At 58.3% G+C, this 22,243-nt stretch overlaps 1 protein-coding gene across 3 annotated transcripts in view; it reads right to left on the bottom strand.

The window, feature by feature from the left end:
- Cars1 (cysteinyl-tRNA synthetase 1) overlaps nucleotides 1-22,243 on the bottom strand; it is a 54,286-nt gene that overhangs the window by 7,447 nt on the left and 24,596 nt on the right. For all 3 annotated transcript variants that reach the window (XM_048807849.1, XM_015503315.2, XM_048807850.1), the window contains 11 exons: nucleotides 12,968-13,108; nucleotides 12,057-12,145; nucleotides 10,652-10,773; nucleotides 7,687-7,799; nucleotides 7,010-7,138; nucleotides 6,534-6,663; nucleotides 6,342-6,445; nucleotides 5,818-5,915; nucleotides 5,417-5,606; nucleotides 4,803-4,871; nucleotides 2,364-2,445 (listed from right to left, as the gene is read on the bottom strand). In XM_048807849.1, coding sequence (XP_048663806.1) covers nucleotides 2,364-2,445; nucleotides 4,803-4,871; nucleotides 5,417-5,606; nucleotides 5,818-5,915; nucleotides 6,342-6,445; nucleotides 6,534-6,663; nucleotides 7,010-7,138; nucleotides 7,687-7,799; nucleotides 10,652-10,773; nucleotides 12,057-12,145; nucleotides 12,968-13,108 — 1,267 coding nt within the window. The remainder of the gene's footprint in view (nucleotides 1-2,363; nucleotides 2,446-4,802; nucleotides 4,872-5,416; nucleotides 5,607-5,817; nucleotides 5,916-6,341; nucleotides 6,446-6,533; nucleotides 6,664-7,009; nucleotides 7,139-7,686; nucleotides 7,800-10,651; nucleotides 10,774-12,056; nucleotides 12,146-12,967; nucleotides 13,109-22,243) is intronic.

Raw genomic sequence — 22,243 nt, 5'->3', positions numbered from 1 at the left:
AGCAGGGCTGGAGGGCGGGAGTCACATTCAACAGAACAGAGTCCAGGCTGGGGAGAGCAGAAGCCTGGGGGTGGCGGTGGCTGCCCAGCAGAGTGGACATGCCTAGTGCACCAAACACAGTCACGGTGGTAACCTCCGTAGAGAATATCAAAGAGGCGATGGGGGGTGACCACAGGCGACAGAGGTCTGCCCAGCCCTGCAGGCCCTGTCCCAGGCTCCCCTGACCCCTGCTCCCTCCTGGCCTGGCCTGGGCAGAACTGCTGCCTCAGTCCACTCTGGAGCTTATGGCCCACTCTCCTTCTCCTGGGCCTGTCACAGTGCTGGGAATCAGAGCCACACTTGCTGCTGCTGCTGCTGCTGTGTGGGTAGAGCCACGTCCAGCACATGCCTCCAGCCCCTGGACTGTCCAGAGAGCCCTGGGGTCTCTGGCCCAGGTAAGCTGACTGCAAGCCCACCTGAGCGTCGGGGCAGAGGAGTGCTGCATGTGAGCACAGCATGGTGATCCCATCCCTTGGCATGAGCCACTTCTCTGGCTGTCCACTCTCTCCAAGCAACAAACAAACAGCAAAAAGCCAGCCAACAAGCTACTCTGAGGCCAGCCTGCTGGGGCTGCTCTAAAGGCCAAGCACACCCTGCCCTGGTCAGTGTTGCAGTGCTGTGGCTACCGCATGGCCAGGCCACCTTTGGAGCCCATTTTGCCTGCGTGCCCGAGTTCCTCCTGGGGCTGGGGTGTGCTCCCTGTGTGCCCTTGGGGGCTGAGTCCTGGGCTCAGCCTCCGATGTCCTGACAGGCCGACGGAAATGCCCAGCTGCCCACAGGGCCACTCACTGCTCCAAGCCCAGGACCCCAGCGATGGCAATGGGGGCTGCTGACATTGAGAGATCTACACAGCTCTGCAGTGGGCCATCAGGTGCTTCTCAGTTTGGTGAAAGTGATTTAAATCACTGAGAAGCACCAGCTGAGACAGCAAGCACCAAATGCTCGCTGCAGCCTGCTCACTGGCTGCTGGGCAGGCCAGGCCCCTCTATGGGCACAAGAGGCAGCCTTGGAATGGGGTCACCCAGCCCGCCTCCTCTGGACGTGTCCTGCACTCCCCCTGACCAGTGGAGCTGCAGGCTGAGAGTCGTCTTCCCTTTTGCTCTGCTCTCCAGCACAAGACAGGCCTGGACCTGGTCCCGAGCCTCCCCCTGGCCACGCCTCGCATCCTCCTTCAAGAGGCAGCCTCTCCATTTGCTGGTAGTGGATGGAACTGGACTATCATGTTAGGTCAAGGAGCTAGATGTCCTCTCTGATATGTGGATTTAACACACCATGTGGGGTGGGTGGGGGAACGGAGTTCACTGGATTAGACAAAGGGGAGTAAAGGGAAGGGAAGGCGAAGGGGAAAGACAGTGGAATGAAGCAGACGCCACTTCCCCATGTTCACACGAGTACACGACCATTGCGAACAGCCTCAAGTACGAGACGTCAAAGCGCACTCTCCTGGTATCCAAAACGAACCAACAACAAAAACAGGCAGCCCCCGCCCCCCCCCACCCCCGGCTCTCCTGGGTGCCCTGCACTCCACCATCAGCCACGCGGCCTAGACGCTGACCTGCCTGGACACTGTCCTGCAGTGAGCCCAGGATGCTCTCTGCACAGTGGAGGCTCGGCACCACAGGCTCCTGGCACCGACCAAGCTGAGCGGGGCAGGGGACGGTCGCCGCCTCCTCCAGGCCCTGCTTTCCTCTTCTGTAAAACCGTGAGGTCAGACAAGACAGCGTGGGGGAAAACAGCTGGTGAGGCCACCCTGCATCCTGACGGGCGTCAGTGGTGCTGCCACAGGTTCAGAACCCTCCGGCATGAGAAGCCAGAGTGCCGCGGGACAGCACTTACTGCCAGGTTTAACAACCTGCACGGACTGGCCAAAAAACCAAAACGCAGAGATCCAGCACTTCCCAAATCTCAAGTCTCACACACTCAGGATGTCAGGATATCCAAGAATGAAGCACAGACAGAAAGCCCTCGTGGGGGACCCCCAAGATGAAGGCATTCCGCTGCCAAGCCCCACGCAGAACAGTGACTCTGGGAGCACCACCCCCCCCAGCAGGAGGCTCCCGCCCTGGGCTCGGCGTTCCAGCACGCCTGCCGGCTCACCAGGAGCGGAACTCCGCCTTCCATGGCTCTGCAGGATGACCACAGCAGTCCACGCAGCTCTCGCCCAGAGTCCTGCCAGGCTCTGCCCTTTGTGCTGCCCCCATGGGGCCTGCAGCGTGTGGGCAGCCCACAGAGGGTGACGCGCGGGGTCTGCAGCGCAGAGAGGAGCAGCTGTGTGCTCACCCAGCGAGGAAGAGCCGCTCCTGCTCTCTGAGCAACGGCCTCACCTTTTTTCTCCCGGGCAATCTTCCGCACGCCTTCTCTGAATTCCGATAACACCTGCAGGTAGGGCATGAGTGTGGACTCGAGCTGCGGAAAGAAGGTCTTGGCTCAGAGGGCAGCTCGCCTGTGTTGTGACTGAATGCCTCGTTAGGTATTCAATTCAGAAATGTAGTGCAGGGCGGGGACAGCCTGGGCAGTGCTGCTGGGCCTAGTGTCCCAGAGCCTGACACCTTGTCCCCAACACATGGTCTACAGGTGTGCAGGTGACAAGCACCTTGCGGGCCTGCAGCACAGGTGACATGGGCCAGAGGGCACAGAGCCTCCTGTACACTCTGGCCAGAGGTGCTCAGCAGCTCCTCTACAGTACTAACTGCATGCTTCCAGCAGGGCAGACACAGAACTGTGAGGACCTTCTTTATGTTACAAGTGGCCGCTGGGCTGGTCGTGAGTCCCACATGCACTTGCCGAGGTGTTCACGCACTTAAACATCTGCACAAGCACTGACCACAGAGGAGTGCTGAGGAGGAGGCAGGAGGGAGGACGCTGGATGGGCGAAGCAGTGCACAGAACTAAGCTCCGGCCACTCTTCCTGCGCCTTCCTCCTGTCTGTTCAGTAGAATCAAAGATGGCTTCTGAGCAAGGTCTCTGCCTCCAGGTCACGGGGTAGCTCAAGAACCAAGATACAACACAGATGGCCACCAGCTGGCTGGGCCTGGGAGCCAGCAGTCTGAGCTGAACATCCTGGCCCGTCTGACCCCTGGGCAGAGGCCGTCTCCCGTGCAGTGGAGACTCCGGGCTTCCTGGTGGCTTTGGGTCTTTCTCTCTATTCATGCACAAGCCTTGGGCCAGCAGGGTGCCCAGGGGGCTCTTGGATGGCGACAGGGTCTGTCTCAAGGGGGCCTGGGACTACCGACCCCCCATGGTTTGACTGACTATACTGGGATGCATGGCCAACACCAAGGAGACAGAGGAACAGGTGCCACCTCCTCAGCTTGACAGCATTTGGGACTCGAAAGTCAACTGGTGCACATGACTTGAAAGAGTGAGCTGTGGGCGCGGGACACTGGGCCTGGCCGGCTCGTCCCATTGGCTCAACTCACTCATGGCTGGCGATTTCCAGCTGACTCAGAGGGGCTAACAGGACACATGGAGGATGCACAGAGCCCTAGGTGAAGGCCATAGCCACAGCAGAGTTCAAGACCACAAACACTGGTACAGACTCAAAGGCAGACTGACTAGCCTAGGAGCTCTCTTTTGCTTCTTGTTCAAAGAAAACAAACGCCCTAGTGTTATCTGCACGTGAAAACAGAACAGCTCTTGTAGATTGTCTTTTCAAGAAAGCACCAGAAGCAGCCTCGCAGCTCCCCTGCAGGGGGCCTCACTGCTTATCGGTAGGAAGCAGGTTTAAGGTCGTGCCTTTATTTTGCGCTGAGCACCCTGTCATCAGGTAGCAGCAGGTCCTCTTCAGTGTGTGCCCGTGCCCTCTTGTGGAGGACTAAGGAGCACTCAACAGGGCAGGGGGGTAGGAGGACGACGGAGATGAGCAGCCCTCACGTAGCGGAGGAGCCTGACATCACTGCAAACGGAGAGGCAGACTGCACCGAGCAAAGCCCGCCAGGGTGGGTTTGTCTGCATGCTCACACCTGGCATGGTGACTCTGCAGGATGACCTTCTCATGCCTCCCAGAGCAGGGGATGGCAGTGCGTGCACAGCCCCTGGGCGCAGTGTCAAAGCTAGAGCTGACTGGACCTGGCCTTGGTTCTGCCCAGCCACAGGACAGAGAGAGAGTGGAGCGCTCTCCAGCCAGCACTCTATCTATATGCGTGACCTTCAGTGAAGCCATGTTGGGTGCAGCCAACCATGAATGGCAACGGTCAGGGACGCAAGTGTGTCCACCCTGAACACACAGGCCTTTCTCCCATCACCCCTGCACCACGGTACAGCCACCACATAGGGAGCACTGGCGCTGCATTAGGCCTCACAGACCACTGAGCGACGGCATGCACTGCAGGAGGACACGTGGCTTATGCACAAAACCCACCGGTACATGTCAGGGCCTCAGCACCCATGGGTTCTGGCACCTCTGGGGTCCTGGCATCCCACTTACATGGATACGAGGGAAATGGGATGCAGGACATGGCAGGGGCAATCAAGGACCCATTCAGCCAGGTGTGCCAGGTTGGAGCTCACGACAGCAGGGCAGCAAAGCATCCTAACAGCCAGCTGCCAAGGCCGCCCTTCCACATGCCAAGGTGCAGCTGCAAAGCCACATCTGAAATGCAACTGGCAGGGTTGGTGGGGAAGGAATCTGTGCCTGTCTCAGTATGCCTAAGGGCTGCCAGGCTGGGGAGACTCCTGGAACTCCAGAGGAACAAGCAGGGGGGAAGGGTGGGTGGCCTGAGGCCCTGGACAGGGACCCGTGGGCCCAGGCACGCACTACTCACATTTAGGCTGGTCTTAGACCCTCCGACTGGGAAACCCAGGGAGCTCTCCTCTTCTATGGCCCCGAAAATCTAAGGAAGAAAGAGATGGCACATGACCCATGTGTAGGATGGACAGGTGAGACGTCTCGCGCGGTCAGCAGCCCACGAGCGGCTGGCGTACGCGGGGCATGGTGGAGGGCAGCCTTTCTGGTGGGTCTCCACGGCCAGGGAAGGGTGGGAAGAGCAGCTCCGAGAGCTTGAAAACCCACAGCAGGCCTGTCGTCCAGGTGGGCCCTGGCTCAGGTGGCCACTCTGGCCCTCCCCAGCCTGACAATGGGGAGAGGGTGAGGCAGGAGAGCCACCCCGAGGTCCTGCGGGCTGTGGCAGTGCTGCTCCAGAAGTGGCTCTGCACAAGACGTGCTCAGAGTTGGGGCCTGGGACATGGTTTCACTTTCCAGACCCCAAGGTGGGAACGGGGTAGAGAGGGACAACACTGCAGCCTCAACTCCTGACGCGTGACGGGAGGAGCGGAGGGCTTGGCTTCCAAGGGTGCATGTAACGGAGGCCTGTTTCCCCACCACGGGGAGTCATGGGGCCATGCAGCCAGAGAACTTGGGTTTCCGGCACCTGCCTACCTTCAGCATGTGGGTGAGGTACACAGCGACACTCTCCAGCAGGGCCCGGTTGGGCCTCCGCCGGGCAGCCTTCCGGGCCGCCATATAGAGGTTGCATTGACTGACCAAGGCTCGCATCTCTTCCATGACGGTGCGGGTGTCGACGTTGTCACAGAGGGCTTCGTGAACTGCCCTTTTCTTGTCATAGAAGCTACACGTGAAAGAACAAGGAACCCGGTCAGACTTGATACCATCTACAACAATCCTCCAAACGCTCCCCAAGCACGGCTGGCTCGGCAGCAGGTGCTGCATGTCCTGGGGACCAGCTTCTCGGGCTCTGGGGCCTGGCCATACTCGGCCAGGCCCTGGGCTGAAGAGAACAAGCACATGCCCACAAACACCAACGAAAAGGCTCCACTTACTTCTTATTCAGTTCTGTTTCCTCATCTTCCCACTTTTCAAACTGGCCCGTGATGTCAACAGGCGCTCGAAGGACGTCTTTCACGTTTAAGAAGAACTCCTGAGGTTAGGAAAGTCGGTTTAGCAGCATTCAGGCAACTTTCCCACTAGACGTTTCGGGTGAACCGTCCTGATGGGATTTTACTTCAGGCAGATTCTGAAGAACCACAGTTCCCCAAGGCTCACAGAGAACCAAGCTGACAGCCGGGACCGCAGCGTGCTCTTTTTGAGCCTGTGAGACACGTGCTTGGCAGGAAGCCCAAGTCAAAAAGGTCCATCCTCGTGAACAGGAGGGACAGGACCTTCTTACACCCGCCGAGCTGCCAGCCCTCTCGGGGCAGCGTGCCCTCATCCCATGGCCCGAGCCACCTTCCCCCATGCCGTGCCCTGCCTGCCAGAGCAGGAGGGAGACGCCGCTTGCATGGACCACAGGTGCCGGTGGAGCTAGTGTCCGCCACCTCCCACCCCGCCGAGAGCTGGCACTCACGTTCATGAACTTCTCGTACTGCAGCGCCGACTCCATGGTGTTGCTGGAGTAATCTAGCGTGTCCTTCCAGGAGTGCATGAGGAAGGCCAGCCGCAACTGCCGCGCTGCGGAGCGAAGGCACAAGACAGCCTCAGTCCCCGGTGGCCCCCTTGACCACGCCACTACCTGAGGGTGCGCGTGCGGCAGGCTTACCCGAGTGCTTCTTCAAGGCGTCCTTGATGGTGATGAAGTTCTTCAGCGATTTCGACATCTTGCAGCCTGCAATTGTCAGGTGACCTGTGTGGAGGAAGTACCTGACCCAGCAGTCATTTTCAAAGTACGCCTGCGTGGGAAGACGGGAAGGATGGCTTGGCCAGCGTCCCCAGGGCCTGGCCTTCCAGGGGGAGCCAGACACTGAACGCGCTATTGCCACGCTGTGCAGCGTCCACTGGGCAAGTGCTGCCTTTCCTAGTGGGCAACTGAGGCTCAGAGGGACCATGCCAGGTCGCTTGCCAACAAGCAACACGACTGGTTTGAGTTTGAGCCTCTCTGTCAGAACGGCCAGGCTGTCAGTGTGGGAAATCAGGCTCCGTGACTAGGTCAAATTCCTTGCAAGCCCCAATGCAAAAGGCAAGACGTACCCAGAGAGGCCCTTCCCGAGGCCTGGCAGGGCTCCCGACCTCACTCACCTCTGACTGCGCCAGCTCGTTGTCGTGGTGGGGGAACCGGAGGTCAAACCCCCCTCCGTGAATGTCCATCGAGGCTCCCAGGAGCGTGCCTGCCATGGCAGAGCACTCAATGTGCCATCCCGGACGACCCTGCAGACGTCAACAGCTCATGCTGCCTGCTGGGGCCTTTATGGCCCCAAGTACAACCTCAAGCCTCTGAGCTCACCAGACGGTGTTAACTCCCCCACAAACACTCAGAGTGACCTTTTGTAGAGTCTAAAGCCAGACCCAAACACCAGCCTGGGATGACTTCCAGCACCCCAGCACTCCAAGAGGCCAATGACCGCTTCCCTTCCCACAGCACTGCAGGCAGGACGGCTGTCCCAGGCCACCTTGCCCTCTAGAGCTAGCGACATTCCCACGGAGTCCACAGGGCACCAGACGAGGGCCTGCGGAGGTGGGGGCATCTAACCCACCCCCATCACCCCCTCACAGACGGACAGTACAAGTCCCAGGTAGGCAAGTGGCTTCTGGAGGCCCAGGGAGGCCTTGTGACATCTGGTCCCTAGGACCAGGCGGCTCTGTGCTGTACCAGCCCCAGGTTCTGGCCCTGGTGCCGAAGTTCTTCACATGCAGAGCTGCCCTCAGGGACAGGGCTATGCTGGTGCCAGGCGCCCAGCCCACCGGCACGCACTCACCTTCCCCCAGGGGCATGGCCAGGACGGCTCTCCCGGCTTGGAGGCCTTCCACAGGGCGAAGTCGTTGGGCGAGCGCTTCTCACTCAGGCGGTCAGCTGAGACGCTCAGGTCGCCTGCAAGTGAGAGGGCAGGGCAGGGTTCCTCACTCGGCACATCCTGCAGGGTGTCCCGCACCCTCCCACAGCTGCTCTGCGGCCTGCCCGTCTCCCGGGCTTGCTCTAGTATGCCCCCTAGTACCCGTCTGCTGTGACAGGAACTGGGGCTGACAGGGTGGATTCAGGAAACGCTGCTGTGGGCTCCAGAGTACTCGTTCTCATGCCAAGGCCAAGCCAATCCCTGGGCTGCAGAGAGGCCCACCTCACCCTGCCTCCTTGCAGCCCTGGCTCTCCACACCTCTAGGTCAGGATGCGGTGCTCTGGGCTGAGGCAAGGAGGCGACCTGGTGTGAAGCTCACTGGGGCAGTGTGTGGGAACCCAGGTCCACACAGGGGGGATCCCTGGGTCGATGGCCTGCATAGCTGTCAGCCTGTGAGTTCTGGGGACACAAGGCATAGCTGAGCTGCTGTGTGCAAGCTTACAGGGCCAGGAGGTGGGCAGTGTCCTCCCTCCTGGGCTCACAAGGGGCACAAGGGGAAGCAGCTAAGCATCAGCCAGGAAGGCCATGAGCCGAGGGCCAGCAGCCCTTGGGGACTTGCAGGAGGGGAGGTAGCATTTTGCTAGACTCGTGGTACATTCCCTCTGTGTACTTTGCTGAATGACAGGTGGCAGCAGCAGGCACAGCAGTGTAGTGGCCATGGCCCACAGGCCAGCCGAGCTCCACACTGAGGACCACCTGGCCTGGTGAGGGGCAGAGCCAAGGCCCCTGCTCTAGGCATGAGGGCACCAAGACCCAGCCTGGCCCTCAAGAGCCTGGCTGGCCAGACGTGCACCCTTCCCTGGTGACACCTCCCCCTGTGTGCCCTGGAACAGGAGGCACAGACTCCATCTTGCCAGGAGCTGTGGAGGGGCTATAGCTGAGCCTCCCTGAAGACACTGGGAGGGATGGCCATGCCAAGGAGGGCCCAAGCCCGAGCCTCAGGATCAGCGACATGCCCTGAACATGGAGGACGATGGCCATCAGCTTTCAACCCAGAAACTGTCACAGTCAGCGTCTGGGTATGTTGACAACCTGACTGAAATGTCTTCATGTCCCTCTCTTGCTGGTCTGCCACCAGCAGTCCCTCAAACCATGGCCGGATGTGGCTCCATGACACCCTCCTACGTGCAGGTTTTCAATTAGCTGTCGCTGTGCATATTTACTCATGAGTGTCCACGTATTATGACTTACTTTTGTTTTGTGGTGGTGCTGGGGATCGAATCAATGACTTACTTTTAGAAACACCACAGAGAAAAGGATCGTATCTCTCGCACGCCAAGGCCTTAAAGGCCGTTGCTTGGCAGAGCTGGCTGCTTCAGACTCTTTGAGAAAGAAATCACACAATCCCTCCCATCCTCATTCCTGCTAGCCACGCCCCTGCCACTGAGCCCCAGCCGCAGCCCCTCTACCTTATTTTGAGACCGAGTCTCACTATGTCCCCAGGCTGCTTCCAACCTAAGACCCCTGCCTCAGCCTCCCAGGAGATGGGGCACACACCAGCTGCACAGTCCTTCTGAGGGCATCTTCCTCTCGCTGGGCACAGGGAGCAGACCGCCACGGGAGGGGTACGCAGCCCTTGGGAGCGGGCAGAGATGTCCTTCCAGGGTGAGTGTGCCCTCTGCCACCCTTCCTATCTGAGGCGGGGCTCTGCTCTTGCTGTTCCTAGCACCTAGCAAGTCAGAGGTCTGATCTGTCCTGTGGGCGACGAGCCTCTCTGCGTTGCTCAAGCAGCAGCCTTTGGCTTGCCAGGTCCCTCACCTTGCCCCCGTGTCTATCTGCACCCCCCATGCTGTCTTGCCATCCTCCGATGCTCCTCGTCTGCCCACTGTGTCCCCTTAACCCCCAAGTGCACAAGCCGCACCTGGCTGCGTGCATCTGTCTGTGGCTTCCCTTCCACCCAGGCACCAGGCACAGGCCTCTGTCTTGCACGTCCCCACAACACCAGGGCCTCGCACAGTGCGCTGTGCTCGGAGAATGAGGTCCCCATGAGAGCGACTCTGGGGTACATGCAGACCTTCTGCCGCTGCCCAGTTGGGGGAGCCTAAAGGAGCAGTGCTCTGGAGCTGCCCTCTGTCATCTCTGCCCCTTCACCATATCCAACCATTCCCGCCCCGCTCCTCTTGGCCTGCTGACTCTGCTCCTGAGAAGGGCACGGCACGCAGCGGCAGCTGGGGCTCCGAGTCCTCTGGGGAGGTGCTCCATCTCCATGAACTCCTCCTCCCATGCCTGTGAACGCTGGAGCCTTAATGCCATGTCCCCAAACGGCCCAGCCTGCCCTCTTTCACTGACTTTGGGTTGTTTTAGGTGCTAGTGTTTCTCCAGACTAGAACCCTACAGGTGAAAGTGCTTGACTGAAAAGCAACTTTCATGGCCAAACTGCCCTCCAGAAGTAGGGCTCGGTGGGAAGCGCCTCCAGCACGGGAGCCGCACCTGCCCTGCAAACACCCCAGCCTCACTCGTGGGAAGAGCCTGGAGAAATGGGGACCAGGTGTCCCAGCTGGGGCTCTCCTGGGCTCGGGAAGCCTGGTGTCCTTGCTTAAAATGTGGCTGGAGATTGAGAGACTCAGGACGCTTGCTCACATCCCAGAGTCTCACCGTCCGTTCCAACCTCATGTATAGTGACAGCAGCCCCCCAAATCAAGGCCCCAGGCCACTTGTCAGGACAGCATAGTGGCCGCTCCCTTGGCTTTGTATGAAACAATGCATTTCATGGTCCAGTGTGGACAGGCCCTCAAGTCCCTCTAGAGGAAGCAGCACCTGCTGCTGGCCACCAGGGGGAGCGCAGCTGCATGGGGCTCCTTTCAGTCCCGCCCTCGGGCATGCTCCTTACCCTCCCCTTCCTGGAGAGCGGTCTGGTCCCCAACAGCTTCGGGCACCAGCTTGCCATAGGAGTGTTTCTCACTAGAGGCGAACTTCATGGTGTCAAAGTAGACAGACCCATTTGAAGCATAGCTGAAAGACAAAAGAGGAATTCAGGGACCAAGCAGACGCCACAGGACACCAGTCTGAATCCAAGGGCCGCAGAGTCACGAGAGCCAAGGTCGCCCGTGTCTCCTGTTTCCGCCTTCACTGTGGCTGTTGGGAAGACTTGCCAGCTGCGCAGGCTGAGTGGGGGCTCCCGCCCACCACAGAGAGGCGTTGCCACTGCCCAGCAGTATGTCCCTCGGGAACCCGCTACTGGGCGCCACAGCCTGAAGTGACGACACCACCCTGCACAGCATGCCGTCACCTCTCCCCACCTGCACTCCACCACCCGGGGCCATGCCACTCTCTCCAAGAGCCTCCAGGTTATTCCAGGCCTAACAACCTGTCTTCCTTGAAGGGGGTTCGCCCCAATCTCATGGTGGCCTGCAGCAACCTGGGATAAGGGGGAGAGGTGGCCTCTCACGTCAGAGCCAGTGCTGCCGCAGACACAGCTGGGGCCTTGCTCCCCTTTCGGCCAGTACACGCAACTGGGTGGGGAGGGCAGCCACCCAGGGGCAGGCCCAGGGCCTTTCACAGCCTAGGACACCGAGCACGGCCCACAGGCTCCAGAACCCCGGCTAGCTTCCACTGTGGTTCCTTTGCAGAAAGCCAACTTCAGAAACACGGAAAGTGTCCCTGCAGTGGACACGATGGAGTGCTCATCAGAGCACGGTGGGTAGTGTGTGCACTCAAACCTCAGCTGAGCAACAGGATGCTGGTGACATGCCCCTGCCCCTGGGATCGGACCCCAGGACACATACACACTGAAGCGTCCACGTGGAGCCGAAGCCCTGCACACCCACAGCTGCTCTTGGCCAGTGAGCCACAGTCTTAATGGCTGAGCTTTCCAGAAATTTCATCCAGTGGCCCCAGGGCAAGACACTAGGCCTTCCGGGAGGGGCTGGTCAGCGAGACACCTGCTCCTCAGCCCAGGGCTGTGTGGAGCTGCAGGAGGATGGCTGATGGGGCTTCGGGACAGGCTATGGGCCGCCACCACCTGTCCCTTCTGCTTCCTGCCCTGAGCCACCAGGTGCCTGCACAGTTCAACACCTACTGCACAGCAGCCACCGCCGAGCCGGGAACCCACGGCCGTGTGCACAGCAATCCAAGATGGCAGCGGCAGGGCTGGGCGCCCCACGCAGGGCCAAACACCAGAGGGGGCGAGTGCCCAGGTGACCCAGGAGCACAAGCTCCCCTGCTCCAGGCCTGGACAGGGGCTGGGCAGCTGCTGCTCTAGAGGGCTGTGCGCTGAGGGAGGGCTCTGTTCTTACCCATAGCCGTTGTCAACAATCTTCTGGACAAAGTCCACAATTTCTGGCACATACTCGCTAACCCGGGTCAAGGCGTCAGGAGGCAGAACCTATGGGTGACAAGGGCAAGTCTCAGCATGTCCCTTCCAAACACCTCAGCCTCCCAGGAACACACTCCATGAACACATCACCTGTCTGTCAAACAGGAAGCCCCGTACAGTCCAGCTGAGGGACAGGCCCGCGGGTGGGCCTGCGCCACGAGGGACCCCACTGCGCCGACTAGCTGGCTGGGTCACCAGTGTCCCTGCCTCACTACCTTGGCTCTGCGCCAGTGTGAGTCTTCTTCCTTTGTGGTAAAATGGATGGTAGGCCCAGCTCTGGGGACGACTATGGGACCAAGAGAGGCCGCACACAGCTCGGCCTGCTTCTCCCTGCCTGGGCCTGCGGGCCAGACGTCCCTGTGCCCACGGCCCTTCCTCCCCACCAGAGGCCCAGAAGCAGTGACCAGAGGCCCACAACAGGACCTCCTGGCCTTACAGGAGTCTTCCAACCTTCCTAAGAGTTCCCGACTTATTTTCTGGGCCAGGGGACAATAAAGGTGAAAATTCTGGTTAAAAACCGAAAACCAGGGCTAGGGCCGTGGTTCAGCAGCAGAGCGCTTGCCTAGCACTTTCGAGGCCCTGGGTTCTATCCTCAGCCCCTCCTAGAAACAAATAAATAAAATAAAGGTATTGTGTCCGACTACGATATATTAAAAAAAAAAAAAAAAATCCATGAAAACAAAAACGAACAAGCCACTCGTGCCCCCAAGGAAGTATTTCACAGCTGGGCCTGCAAAGTTGAGGACACTGTGGGTCACACGGGCCTTCTGGCTTTACCAAAACAGGGATCTGGAAGCCAGGGCCACGGCCGAGTGAGGAGCAGACACTCACGTTCAGAGCTTCCATGTCTCTGTGGAACTCCCCTTCCCAGAACTTGGGCAGTTGAGAGAAGATGGAGTTGTCGGCCACCTCGCTGCCACACGTGGAGTCCAGCCAGTCAGAAAGCAAGTCCTTTGCCTCTTCCAGCAACGTCTACAGGAAGGGACAGGAGGGGACAAAACACCCATGCTTGTGCCAGGTCTCACCAGGCCCATCCAGCATGGTGGTGGGAGCCACGCAATGCCCATAGCGCCCAGCTGGGACCCACGAGTCACCACCTCCTGGGGAGACAGCAGAGCTGTGCCCCATGGCTGTGCCCCATGGCCCAACCACACCCACAGGTCCCTGCACTCAGGAGGGAGACACTTTGTCCTTGGCGGCCCTGGAGGAGTCCAGCTTTGGGGCAGGCTGAGCTGAGCAGTGGCGGCCAGGGTCTCACGGCAGGCAGCCGTCGGTGGAAGTGGAGGCCAAGACGCAGGGTGGAGAGGAGTGCAGAGGGGTGGCCTGGCTGGAGCAAGAACGGGGGGACGGTGCCCAGCACACCAGGAGGAAGGGGCGCAGGGCAGCACAAGGGCCCCGCCCCCAGGCACTGCCTGCCAACAGCTCCTGGCTAGCAACCTTGCAAGAAGCCAACCAGCAGGTGCCCGTGTGCCTCCCCAGCCCAGCAGGCACCAGGGTGCACAGGTGGCAAAGGCAGGTGTGCACCCAGAGGCAGAGACCCAGGCCTGCCTTCAGTGCAGGACAGGAACCCCAGGAGATGACCTTGAGGAGATGAGCCCCGGCACTCAGGGAGGCACCTGTATTCTGTTCCTAGAACTACCAGACCAGGACCAGGCAAAAATAAAGTCCTCGTCAAGGTCACTACATGCCCAAGGGCAAGCAATCACGAGGAAAGCCATCAGAGACATGCCAGCCTTCAGGCGCCCGTGTCACCAGACCCACGGTGAAAAGAGCAAGTGTCGAATGTTTAGAGAAACAGGGTCACAAGGTGATGTGAAACAGCAGGCCAAAAGAGGCCACCAAGTGGGCCAGGGACTTTCAAAAGGAGAAATAAACCCTACTTTTGGAGATGAAGTCTGTTAACTGTTGAGTGTCAACAGGGCGGGTGAGGTAGTTGAAGAGGGAATCGGCGAATAGGAGGAGAGAACTGAAGGCGTCACTGAAAGGAACAGAAACCAGAAGGAGAGAGGGAAGACCAGGAGGAGGGGTGGTTGAGAGCTGGGCCTCACACCTGCGGTGTCCCAGAGAGGGAGGGCAGCGAGCAGAAGAGACGCGGCAGTCGCCGACGGGAAGCTGAGGCTGACAGGGGGAGGGCCTGGCGGCCTCTCACAGGACCTCAGGGAAAGAGGCCAGAAAGGCGGTTTCTTCATAAGGAGCCAGACAGAAGGGAGGGAAGGTGACATGAAGACTGCCACCATCCTCCACAGCTGCCAGGCACAGGAGCCAACGCAGCAGGACGAGCCTCGGTGGTGGTCTGAAGAAGCCAGGCTGTGCAGTCAGTGCTCGGGGAACCTGCATCTGACCGGCCCAGGTGAGCTGGCCACAGGTGCTCAGGAAGGGGGTCCAGAGCATGGGAAGGAACGAGGTGCAAGAGCACAGAGAACCCACCCCCAGGTGGCAGCAGCATCGTGTGAGCTCGGAGTGAGCGACGCGGCAGGGTTCTGAGATCCAGGGCTGCGGAAGAAGGGGCAGAGTGGCCACTTGAGTCCTCGTTCAGTCACACACCCACAGAACCATCCCAAAGTGCAGCGCTCAACAGGGGCCTGGAGACGCCAGGCCAGTGCCGGAGGGAGTCGCACAAAGGCCAAAGGAGGCCAAGCTGGGACAGAAGCCTGGGCTGGGGCCTCGGACAAGCCCCGCGCAGACCCAGCCCAAGGCCGGACCTACACCAGGCTCTCCAGCCACCTACTGGTGATGACTCTCCTGCGGCACAGGCCACTCAGGTGGGGGAGAAGGACAGAGGGGGCCTCAGCAACACACCCCTGGGAAAGGCAGCCTGGGGTCAGGGAGGCAGGGGCTTGCCGGGCCCCCACCTAAGGCCAGCCATCCAGTCGTGGGTCGTCGAGGGATGAAGTGGTTCGCAACCCAACCACAGATTCAATGTCCCCCCAGTAATCATGTTGAGCTTGGGAACTCTAATTGAAGAGCCTCAAAATACACAGAAGAGGATGAGATGGAGACTCCCGCTTCCAGTCCCACAGGCAGGAGTCTGGGAGGTGCCCTCCATCCTAACAGCAGGCAAGAAGCTGCGGAGGGGAGTGGACAGGAGGCCCGGCTCACCAGGGCAGCGCCGTGACAGGCGAGTCCTGGAGGTGGTTAGCCGATAGTCAACAGCCCCAAGGGGACCCAGTCACAGGGACCCCCACGCTGTTCTAAGTTTCACCTCCAGGAACTTGGCCAAGTTCTCACGGAGGACACGGACAAGGCACTCCTCTGGGCGGAGGGCAGGAAGGGAGCCCTGAGATCCGCCAGCGCTCTCTTCTTAGCTGCCTGCTCTGGTCAGAATGTGTTCCCCAAACGCAGCAGTGCTGGGAGGGGGGCCTACTGGGAGGGCTTAGGTCACAGGGCCCCACTCTCAAGAGTGGGTCAGCATGGACTAGAAAAGGACTGGAGGCAGAGTCTGACCTTGTCTCTCCAACATCCCCTGCTGCCCTCCCACCTTTCCCCAGGGGAAGACGCAGTAAGAGAACCTGCCAGCTCCAGAGCCCCTGACCGTAGGAAATGGCTTACTATTCATTTTAAGTTACCCAGCGTCTGGTGTTCTGTTACAGCAACACAGCACAGCCCAAGACACTGCCCTTCAGAGGACTATTTAACCAGAGTGGAACCTGCCCAGAGAAAGGGAAGTCCCCAGCTCCAGCCAGCTCCAACCACCCTGCTTTAACAAGCAGAGGAAAACGGAGGTGCACATGAGGTCTGCAGTGCGAGGCACAGCCTCCCTGAACAGAGCCCTGACCCCTCCGCTGGCCACTCCACCGAAGGCTGTTCACAGCAGCTCCTCTCCACGGCTGGACACACAAGAGCAAGGCCTACTGAAAGGCCAAAGCGAGTTTTGTAGAGACCAAGCCAGCATCCAAAGTGGATGTGGCAGGGATGCTGGACGATCAGACAGAAGCTGTGACAGCCAGTCAATATGTGAGGGCCTCCCTGTGGACAGGTAGGCAGCCAGCAAGAGCAGACCTGGGAGACAGAGTCTAGCAGTCCACTTTCAGGACACAGAATTCAGCCTTCAATGTGAAACTCCTGGGGATGTACGCACAGCCTCGAGGGGAAAGGCCCGGGCGCCGCTCAGAGCAGCACCACAGCCGCAGTGTGGCGGGTTCAGAGTCCATGCACCTGAGCAGCCCTTGACACACAGGAGGCAGGGACGCAGCTGGCCTGGCCAACAGAGACAGAAATTCTTCTGTTATGCATTTTTAAAAAATAAACCAACAGGAGACAGTAAAACCTAGGTGACATCCCAGAAGACTGTGTACCGCATTGCACTCGGCCAATGGGGGACTGGGGAACAGTTAGGGCACAGCATACTCTCTGTCACCTCTGAGTGCGCCTGCTGCCCAGATGCCAGATCCTACAAGACCAGCCTGAAGTCTCGCTTCCCCTGCACCTCGTGTCTCCCAGTCGATCGCTGGGTCTGGGCAGATGTGTTTCTCACAGATAGATAAGGAGAGCAGAGAGATGGAAGTTCTAAGAAAGAACAACAAAAACGCTAGAGAGGAAAGTGTCCCAGAAAAGAGTGGCTGCGGTGGCGCACACCTGTATTCCAGCTACTGGGAAGCTGAGGCAGGAGGATGGACGTTAAGGCCAGCAGGGGCCACCTGGTGAGACCTTATCTCAAAACAAAACAAAAATAGCTGGGATGTGGCTCGGCGGTGGAGCACCCTGGGTTCCAGCCGAGGTACACAAGACAGTGCTTGGTGGCTCACCACTGAGCAGACAGTGGAGAACACTCTTGCACTGAGGATCTGATGGCAGAAAGTTCCAGAAATGAAAAGCAGAATGAGTGAAGCCTGGAGAGAACAGAGCATCAAGGACTGTGGGACCCCAGAGGAGTGCAATGGTGGTTCACAGTGCTCCCCCCATGCTGCGGACGAGCCCTGCTGCCCGGCTCCTCCCTCACCTCAGGGAAGCAGGTCACCTTTCTTCCCATCCCAGGCAGAGTCATCTGTCCTTGAACACCCACCGCAGGAGCCAAGCGATTCAGCCTGGGGAAGGCCCCAGAAGACCTCAGACTGTCCCCCAGATGAACAGGCGAGTTACAGCCCTGGCCCCGAGTCGCCTCTTTAAAGCCCCCTGCTCTCCCCACGGGCAGATTCGCAGCCTCCGGGACGGAAGTCCCTGTCTTCTCCTTTGCTTGCTCAGCAATGCAACTTCTTTTTCCTTTTTCTCAAAACTGTGTCCTAGTGATTGGATTGACATGGGGGATAAGGAGCTTTCAGTAACAGGAGCAGGAGGAGGGGAGAGGGACAGAGGCAGTGCCTGAGTGTGTCCCCAGTCATTGTCAGACTCCAGACCACGGCTCAGGGCACCGGAAGGCACTACACCTGGGCAGCCACTGTCAAAGAGGAAAGTCCTGCAAGCAGCTGGGGGAAGAGGGGTGCTGACAGGAGCCTCCACCAGGAGCCTGCACATGCTAAGCCACCCTCAAAGTGGAGGCTTCCTCATCAAACAGAAGAGCCCAGGCGTCTGCGGCCAGCACCTGCCTTCCAGGAAATGCCGAAAAGCTTCTCAGAGAGAAGCAAATGGTGAAGGTCAGAAACTTGGATCTCCGTGAAGAGGAAGCACATGGAAGCAAGACGAAGTGGAGGTCAAACAGACGGTCATTCTCCAGGGCCTGGTGCAGAGGCAGAGCCTGCTCCACGTGCCCCAGGCCCTGAGGCTGGTCCCTGGGCCACAAATGAAAACAGGCAAGCAAACAAAAGACCCCCAATGGCACTCTTCCTTCCTCCTGAATCTAACAGACCCTTTGTTCAAACTGACACGACTATTCCTGCTTATGTGTGAGGGAACACAAAGAGCGGCCACTGCGGCCCGCCAGCTCGGCGGGGTCAGGCCGAGGCAGACTCCACGGCACCAGCTGTACCAGAGAAAACCAAGCTGGGTATGTTAAGGGAAAGAAAATGGAATCACAGAGAGCGTTCAATAAAACTGCAAAAGGGGGCTGGGGTGGTGGCTCAGCAGTAGAGTGCTCACCTAGAACGTGAAAGGCCCTGGGTTCGATCCTCAGCACCACAAAAAAGTAAATAAATAAAGGTATTGTGTCCAACTATTTCTAAGAAATAAATGTTTAAAAAAAAATACAAAAGGGCCAGGTGCAGTGGCGCATGCCTGTAATCCTGGTGGCTTCGGAGGCTGAGGCAGGAGGATCGTGAGTTCAAAGCCAACCTCAGCAAAAGCAAGGCACTAACAACTCAGTGAGACCCTATCTCTAAATAAATAAAAAGCAGGGCTGGGGATGTGGCTCAGTGGTCGAGTACCCCTGAGTTCAATCCCCAGTGCCCCAAACAACAACAAACTGTAAAGGCTGAGAAAGAGTAGAAGACAGAACAGGAACAAAGAACAAGAGCAAAAAATAAAAACCAGTAACAAACATGGTAGATATTGATGTCCCTCTGTGTCAGTCATCTCAGAATGCCAACGGTGTCTATCATTTACATCACACACACACACTCTCGCGCGATCTACTGAGCACACACACACACACACACACACAGACACCTATTCATTTGGATGCGGGCATGAACCCACGGCCTTGCATGTGGCTAGGCAGGCAAGTGCTCTTCCAGTGAGCTGCCCCCTAGCCTTGAACGCCAACTGTATAAATGTGCCAGTTAATAGACAAGAGATGTCAGAGTGTGTCACCAAAAGCTTGGTCCTTGTCTCTGACGCCAATTCAATAACCAAGACAAGGTCCTGAGGAAAAGGAAAAAGAAGTTTTATTGCTTAGTTAGCAAAGGAGAAACACAGGGGACTCCTGTCCCAAAGGCTGTGATTCTGCCCATCCACAGGAACAGGGGGTTTATAGAGGTGACTCAGAAAAAATGAGATTGGAAAGGAGAAGGTCAGGGAAAAGAAGATCAGGGAGAAGTTTAAGGAAAAAAGGATTGGGAAAAAGAAAAAAAAAAAATCTGTGTTTCAAAGCCACAAGGGATATAGTCAAAGCATCACGTGAGCCCTGTTCCAAGTAGACCGAAAAACAGTGCCCTGGGTTCAATCCCAGCACTCCAAACCACAAGAACCAGAACCAAAAGTCAGCACCCAGTCACGTGCTGTCAACCAGAAACCAGTTTAAATATAAAAATGCAAGATTGGGGCTGGGGCTGGGGCTGAGTGGTAGAGCACTTGCCTAGCACGTGTGAAGCACAGGGTTTGACCCTCAGCACCACAATAAAAAAAAAAAAGAAAAGAAAAGAAAGTTTTAAAAAATGCACAATTAAAGGTGAATGGGCGGGGAGAGATGTGCCAGGCTATCACTAACCAAAAGAAAGCCAGAGTGGCTCTACTAATACAGAGAGGGCACTACCCAGCCACAAGGGGCAGAGACTGTCCACCTGCAACAATGTCAAGACACCAGGGTCAAAGCTGAGGCCTGCGGGGGCCAGCAGAGGACTCACTCTCGCAGCTGGAGAGCCAGCTGCTCTCTGGAAACAAACGTCAGATCCACCCAGCTGAGCTCCAGGACCCCAGCAACTCAGGGAACACAGGGCAGCTAGGGATGCCCCCACCCCCCACAGCAGGAAGCACACTCCCAGCTCTCCAGAACATTCCAGAGACAGACCTCATCAGGAACATAAAGTCCACCTTGGCAGACTGAAAGGAAGTCCCGCAGGGTAGGTCTCCAACCACCCTGGGATTCACCGGGAGCTGGTGACATAAAGAGCTGGGAAAGGCACCAGGAGTGACCCCGACCCCCGGACTAGGACAAGGTGCAGGGGGAAGTGACGAGCAGGCGAGGGGAAGCACAGGGTGGTCTTCAGGAAGCTGCCACCATGGCTGGCCTTCAAAGGACAAAGGGAGGATGGTTACCAGGGGAGGGGACACAAAAAGACTCAGAAGGAAAAATGCAGCTCCTCTGACTCACAGCCAAGGAGACAGCTACAGGGAACTGCAAAGCCTCTGCCGGCCTCCCAGGACCAGGGGGTGAAGGTGAGGTGTGAGGAGCGGTGGTCTGCATCTTGGACGTCCCCCCAAGGGCCTGTGTGTGTGTTCGAGGTTTGGTGTCCGGCGGTGGAGCCCTCAGGGGGTCTGGTCTGGAGAGGGACATTAAGTCACTGGTGACTATTGGAGACCCTGGGGCCCTGGCCCTTGCTCTCTGCTTCCTGGATACCATGCGCTGAACAGCTGCCACTGCCACATGCTCACGTGGTGACATGCTGCCTTCCAGACCCCAAGGCCACGGGGCCAATATGGGACTGAAGCCAGAAGGTGAGCCATAAAGCTTCCCTCTGCAGAGTCGGGCCCTGGCCTCTGTCCGCACCGCAGAGCCGCCTACCTGGCAGGCACCGCCCACCACTCCACCATCTCACAGGCTCAGCAGAGTGACTGCGAACAGTGGAACCAGCATCGTTTTAAAATGCCACTAAAAATGGCTCCAAATCAGCAGGCACACAGCATCCGTCGTGAGGAACTGCTACTAAAACAAGAGCTGAGTCTTGGACCGCAGACTCCATCAAATTTGGGCAAGGGCGTGGGGTGCCGGGCAGTGCTGGCGGGGCTGCAAGGTGGACTGGCACTTGGGAAGGCAGCTTGGCACCTCCTTTCACAACTAGCCGTGCTTCTGCCACATGATCCAGAAAGCACACTCCCTGGCATTTACCTGAAGGACCTGAAAAACGCCCCAATGAAAACCTGCAGCTTTAATCAATCATGACTGCAAACGTGAAGCAGCCCAGAGGACCTTCAGATGAGGGCTTCTGGAAGGTGGAATATGGGATGCCCTTCAGAGCCAGAGGGAGGCGAGCCACGGAGCCACAAAGACACGCAGGAAACCTAAATGCACGGCACCAAGTGAAAGAAGCCACGATGTTGTCCAAAAAGAGACACTGGTCTGCTCCTCCTGCTGACTCCTGGTGGCTGCTGGATGACCTCAGGATGGGGCTGGCTGCCAAGAGAACCAACCGTGTGAGGAGAGGCTTGGAGTTTCAGCCCCAGCTCCCAACACCAGGAAGGGGAGAAGGCTGAGCAGCCTATGCCAAGTAAGTCCAGAGAGCTCTGGTCACTGAGCACATGGAGGGCTGGGAGTCAGTGGGCCTGGAGAGGGCCTGGACACTCCAGGCTCCTTGCTGCAGGTCTCCCCAGGTACCTCTTCCTCTATGTCCGTTTCATTTCCTTCATTAATAACCACTAAACTTGAGTGAAACGTGGCCGGAGCTCTGGGAGCCACTCTAGCAGACACACAGACCCTGAGGAGGAAACCCTCAATGGAAACCCTGGATCACAGGCGCTTGGTCAGAAGCACAGTGACAACCTACGACTTTGGCATCTGAACTGGGGTCAGCCCTCAACCCACAGGACCTGACATCTCAAGGTCGACAGTGTCAAAACTGAGTTCACTGTAGGACGTCCAGCTGGTGTCCCTGGAGACTGTGGGGGCGGTGGGGGAGGTTGGGGGGGGGGGTACAGACACATTTTGGCCACCAGAGGTGCAGTGTCCTGCACAGAGAGGAAAAGCAGGAAAGACGCTTAGTTTTTTCTTATCTCAAATGGAAGCCCGGCTGAGAAGGCACACACTGGACAACCCGCTCTGGGAAAGGCAGAAGCAGGGAGACACCAAACCATCAGTGGTGGCCAGGAGATCAGGGGAGGGAGGGAGGCCCAGGCGGAGCCCAGGTTTCCAGGGCAGCGACAACCTCCTGTGATACTGTGCGGATGGATCCTCGGCATCACATATCCGTCCAAACCCACAGAACACGCACCACCAAGAGTGACCTGATACAACCACATGTGAACACAGGCTCACCCTTGTAAACAAAGGCGGCACCTGGGTGCTAGCGATGGTGGGGGGGGCACGGGAGTGCGAGGGCACGGGAAGACGGCCTCTCCATTTCAATGTGAACCAGAGCAGGTCTACAAAGACAGGACGCGGGCTGGTGACGCAGCTCAGTGGTAGAGTGTCTGCCTCGCATGTACAGGGCCCTGGGTTCAATCCCCAGCACCCCCCCCCCCCAAAAAAAAAAANGAGAAGATGTATCCCCCCCCCAAAAAAAAAGGAGAAAAGAAAAGCACAGGACATGAAGAAATAAGTGTTAGAACAGGGAGGGACAACTGCCAACAGAGGACCTCCTGCTA

This window comes from Marmota marmota, unplaced genomic scaffold (genome assembly GCF_001458135.2).
Source record: "Marmota marmota marmota unplaced genomic scaffold, marMar, whole genome shotgun sequence".
In the NCBI taxonomy this organism is placed as follows: domain Eukaryota; kingdom Metazoa; phylum Chordata; class Mammalia; order Rodentia; family Sciuridae; genus Marmota; species Marmota marmota.
The sequence above is the reverse complement of the archived record's forward strand: the minus strand, read 5'-3'. Positions and strand labels throughout refer to the sequence as shown.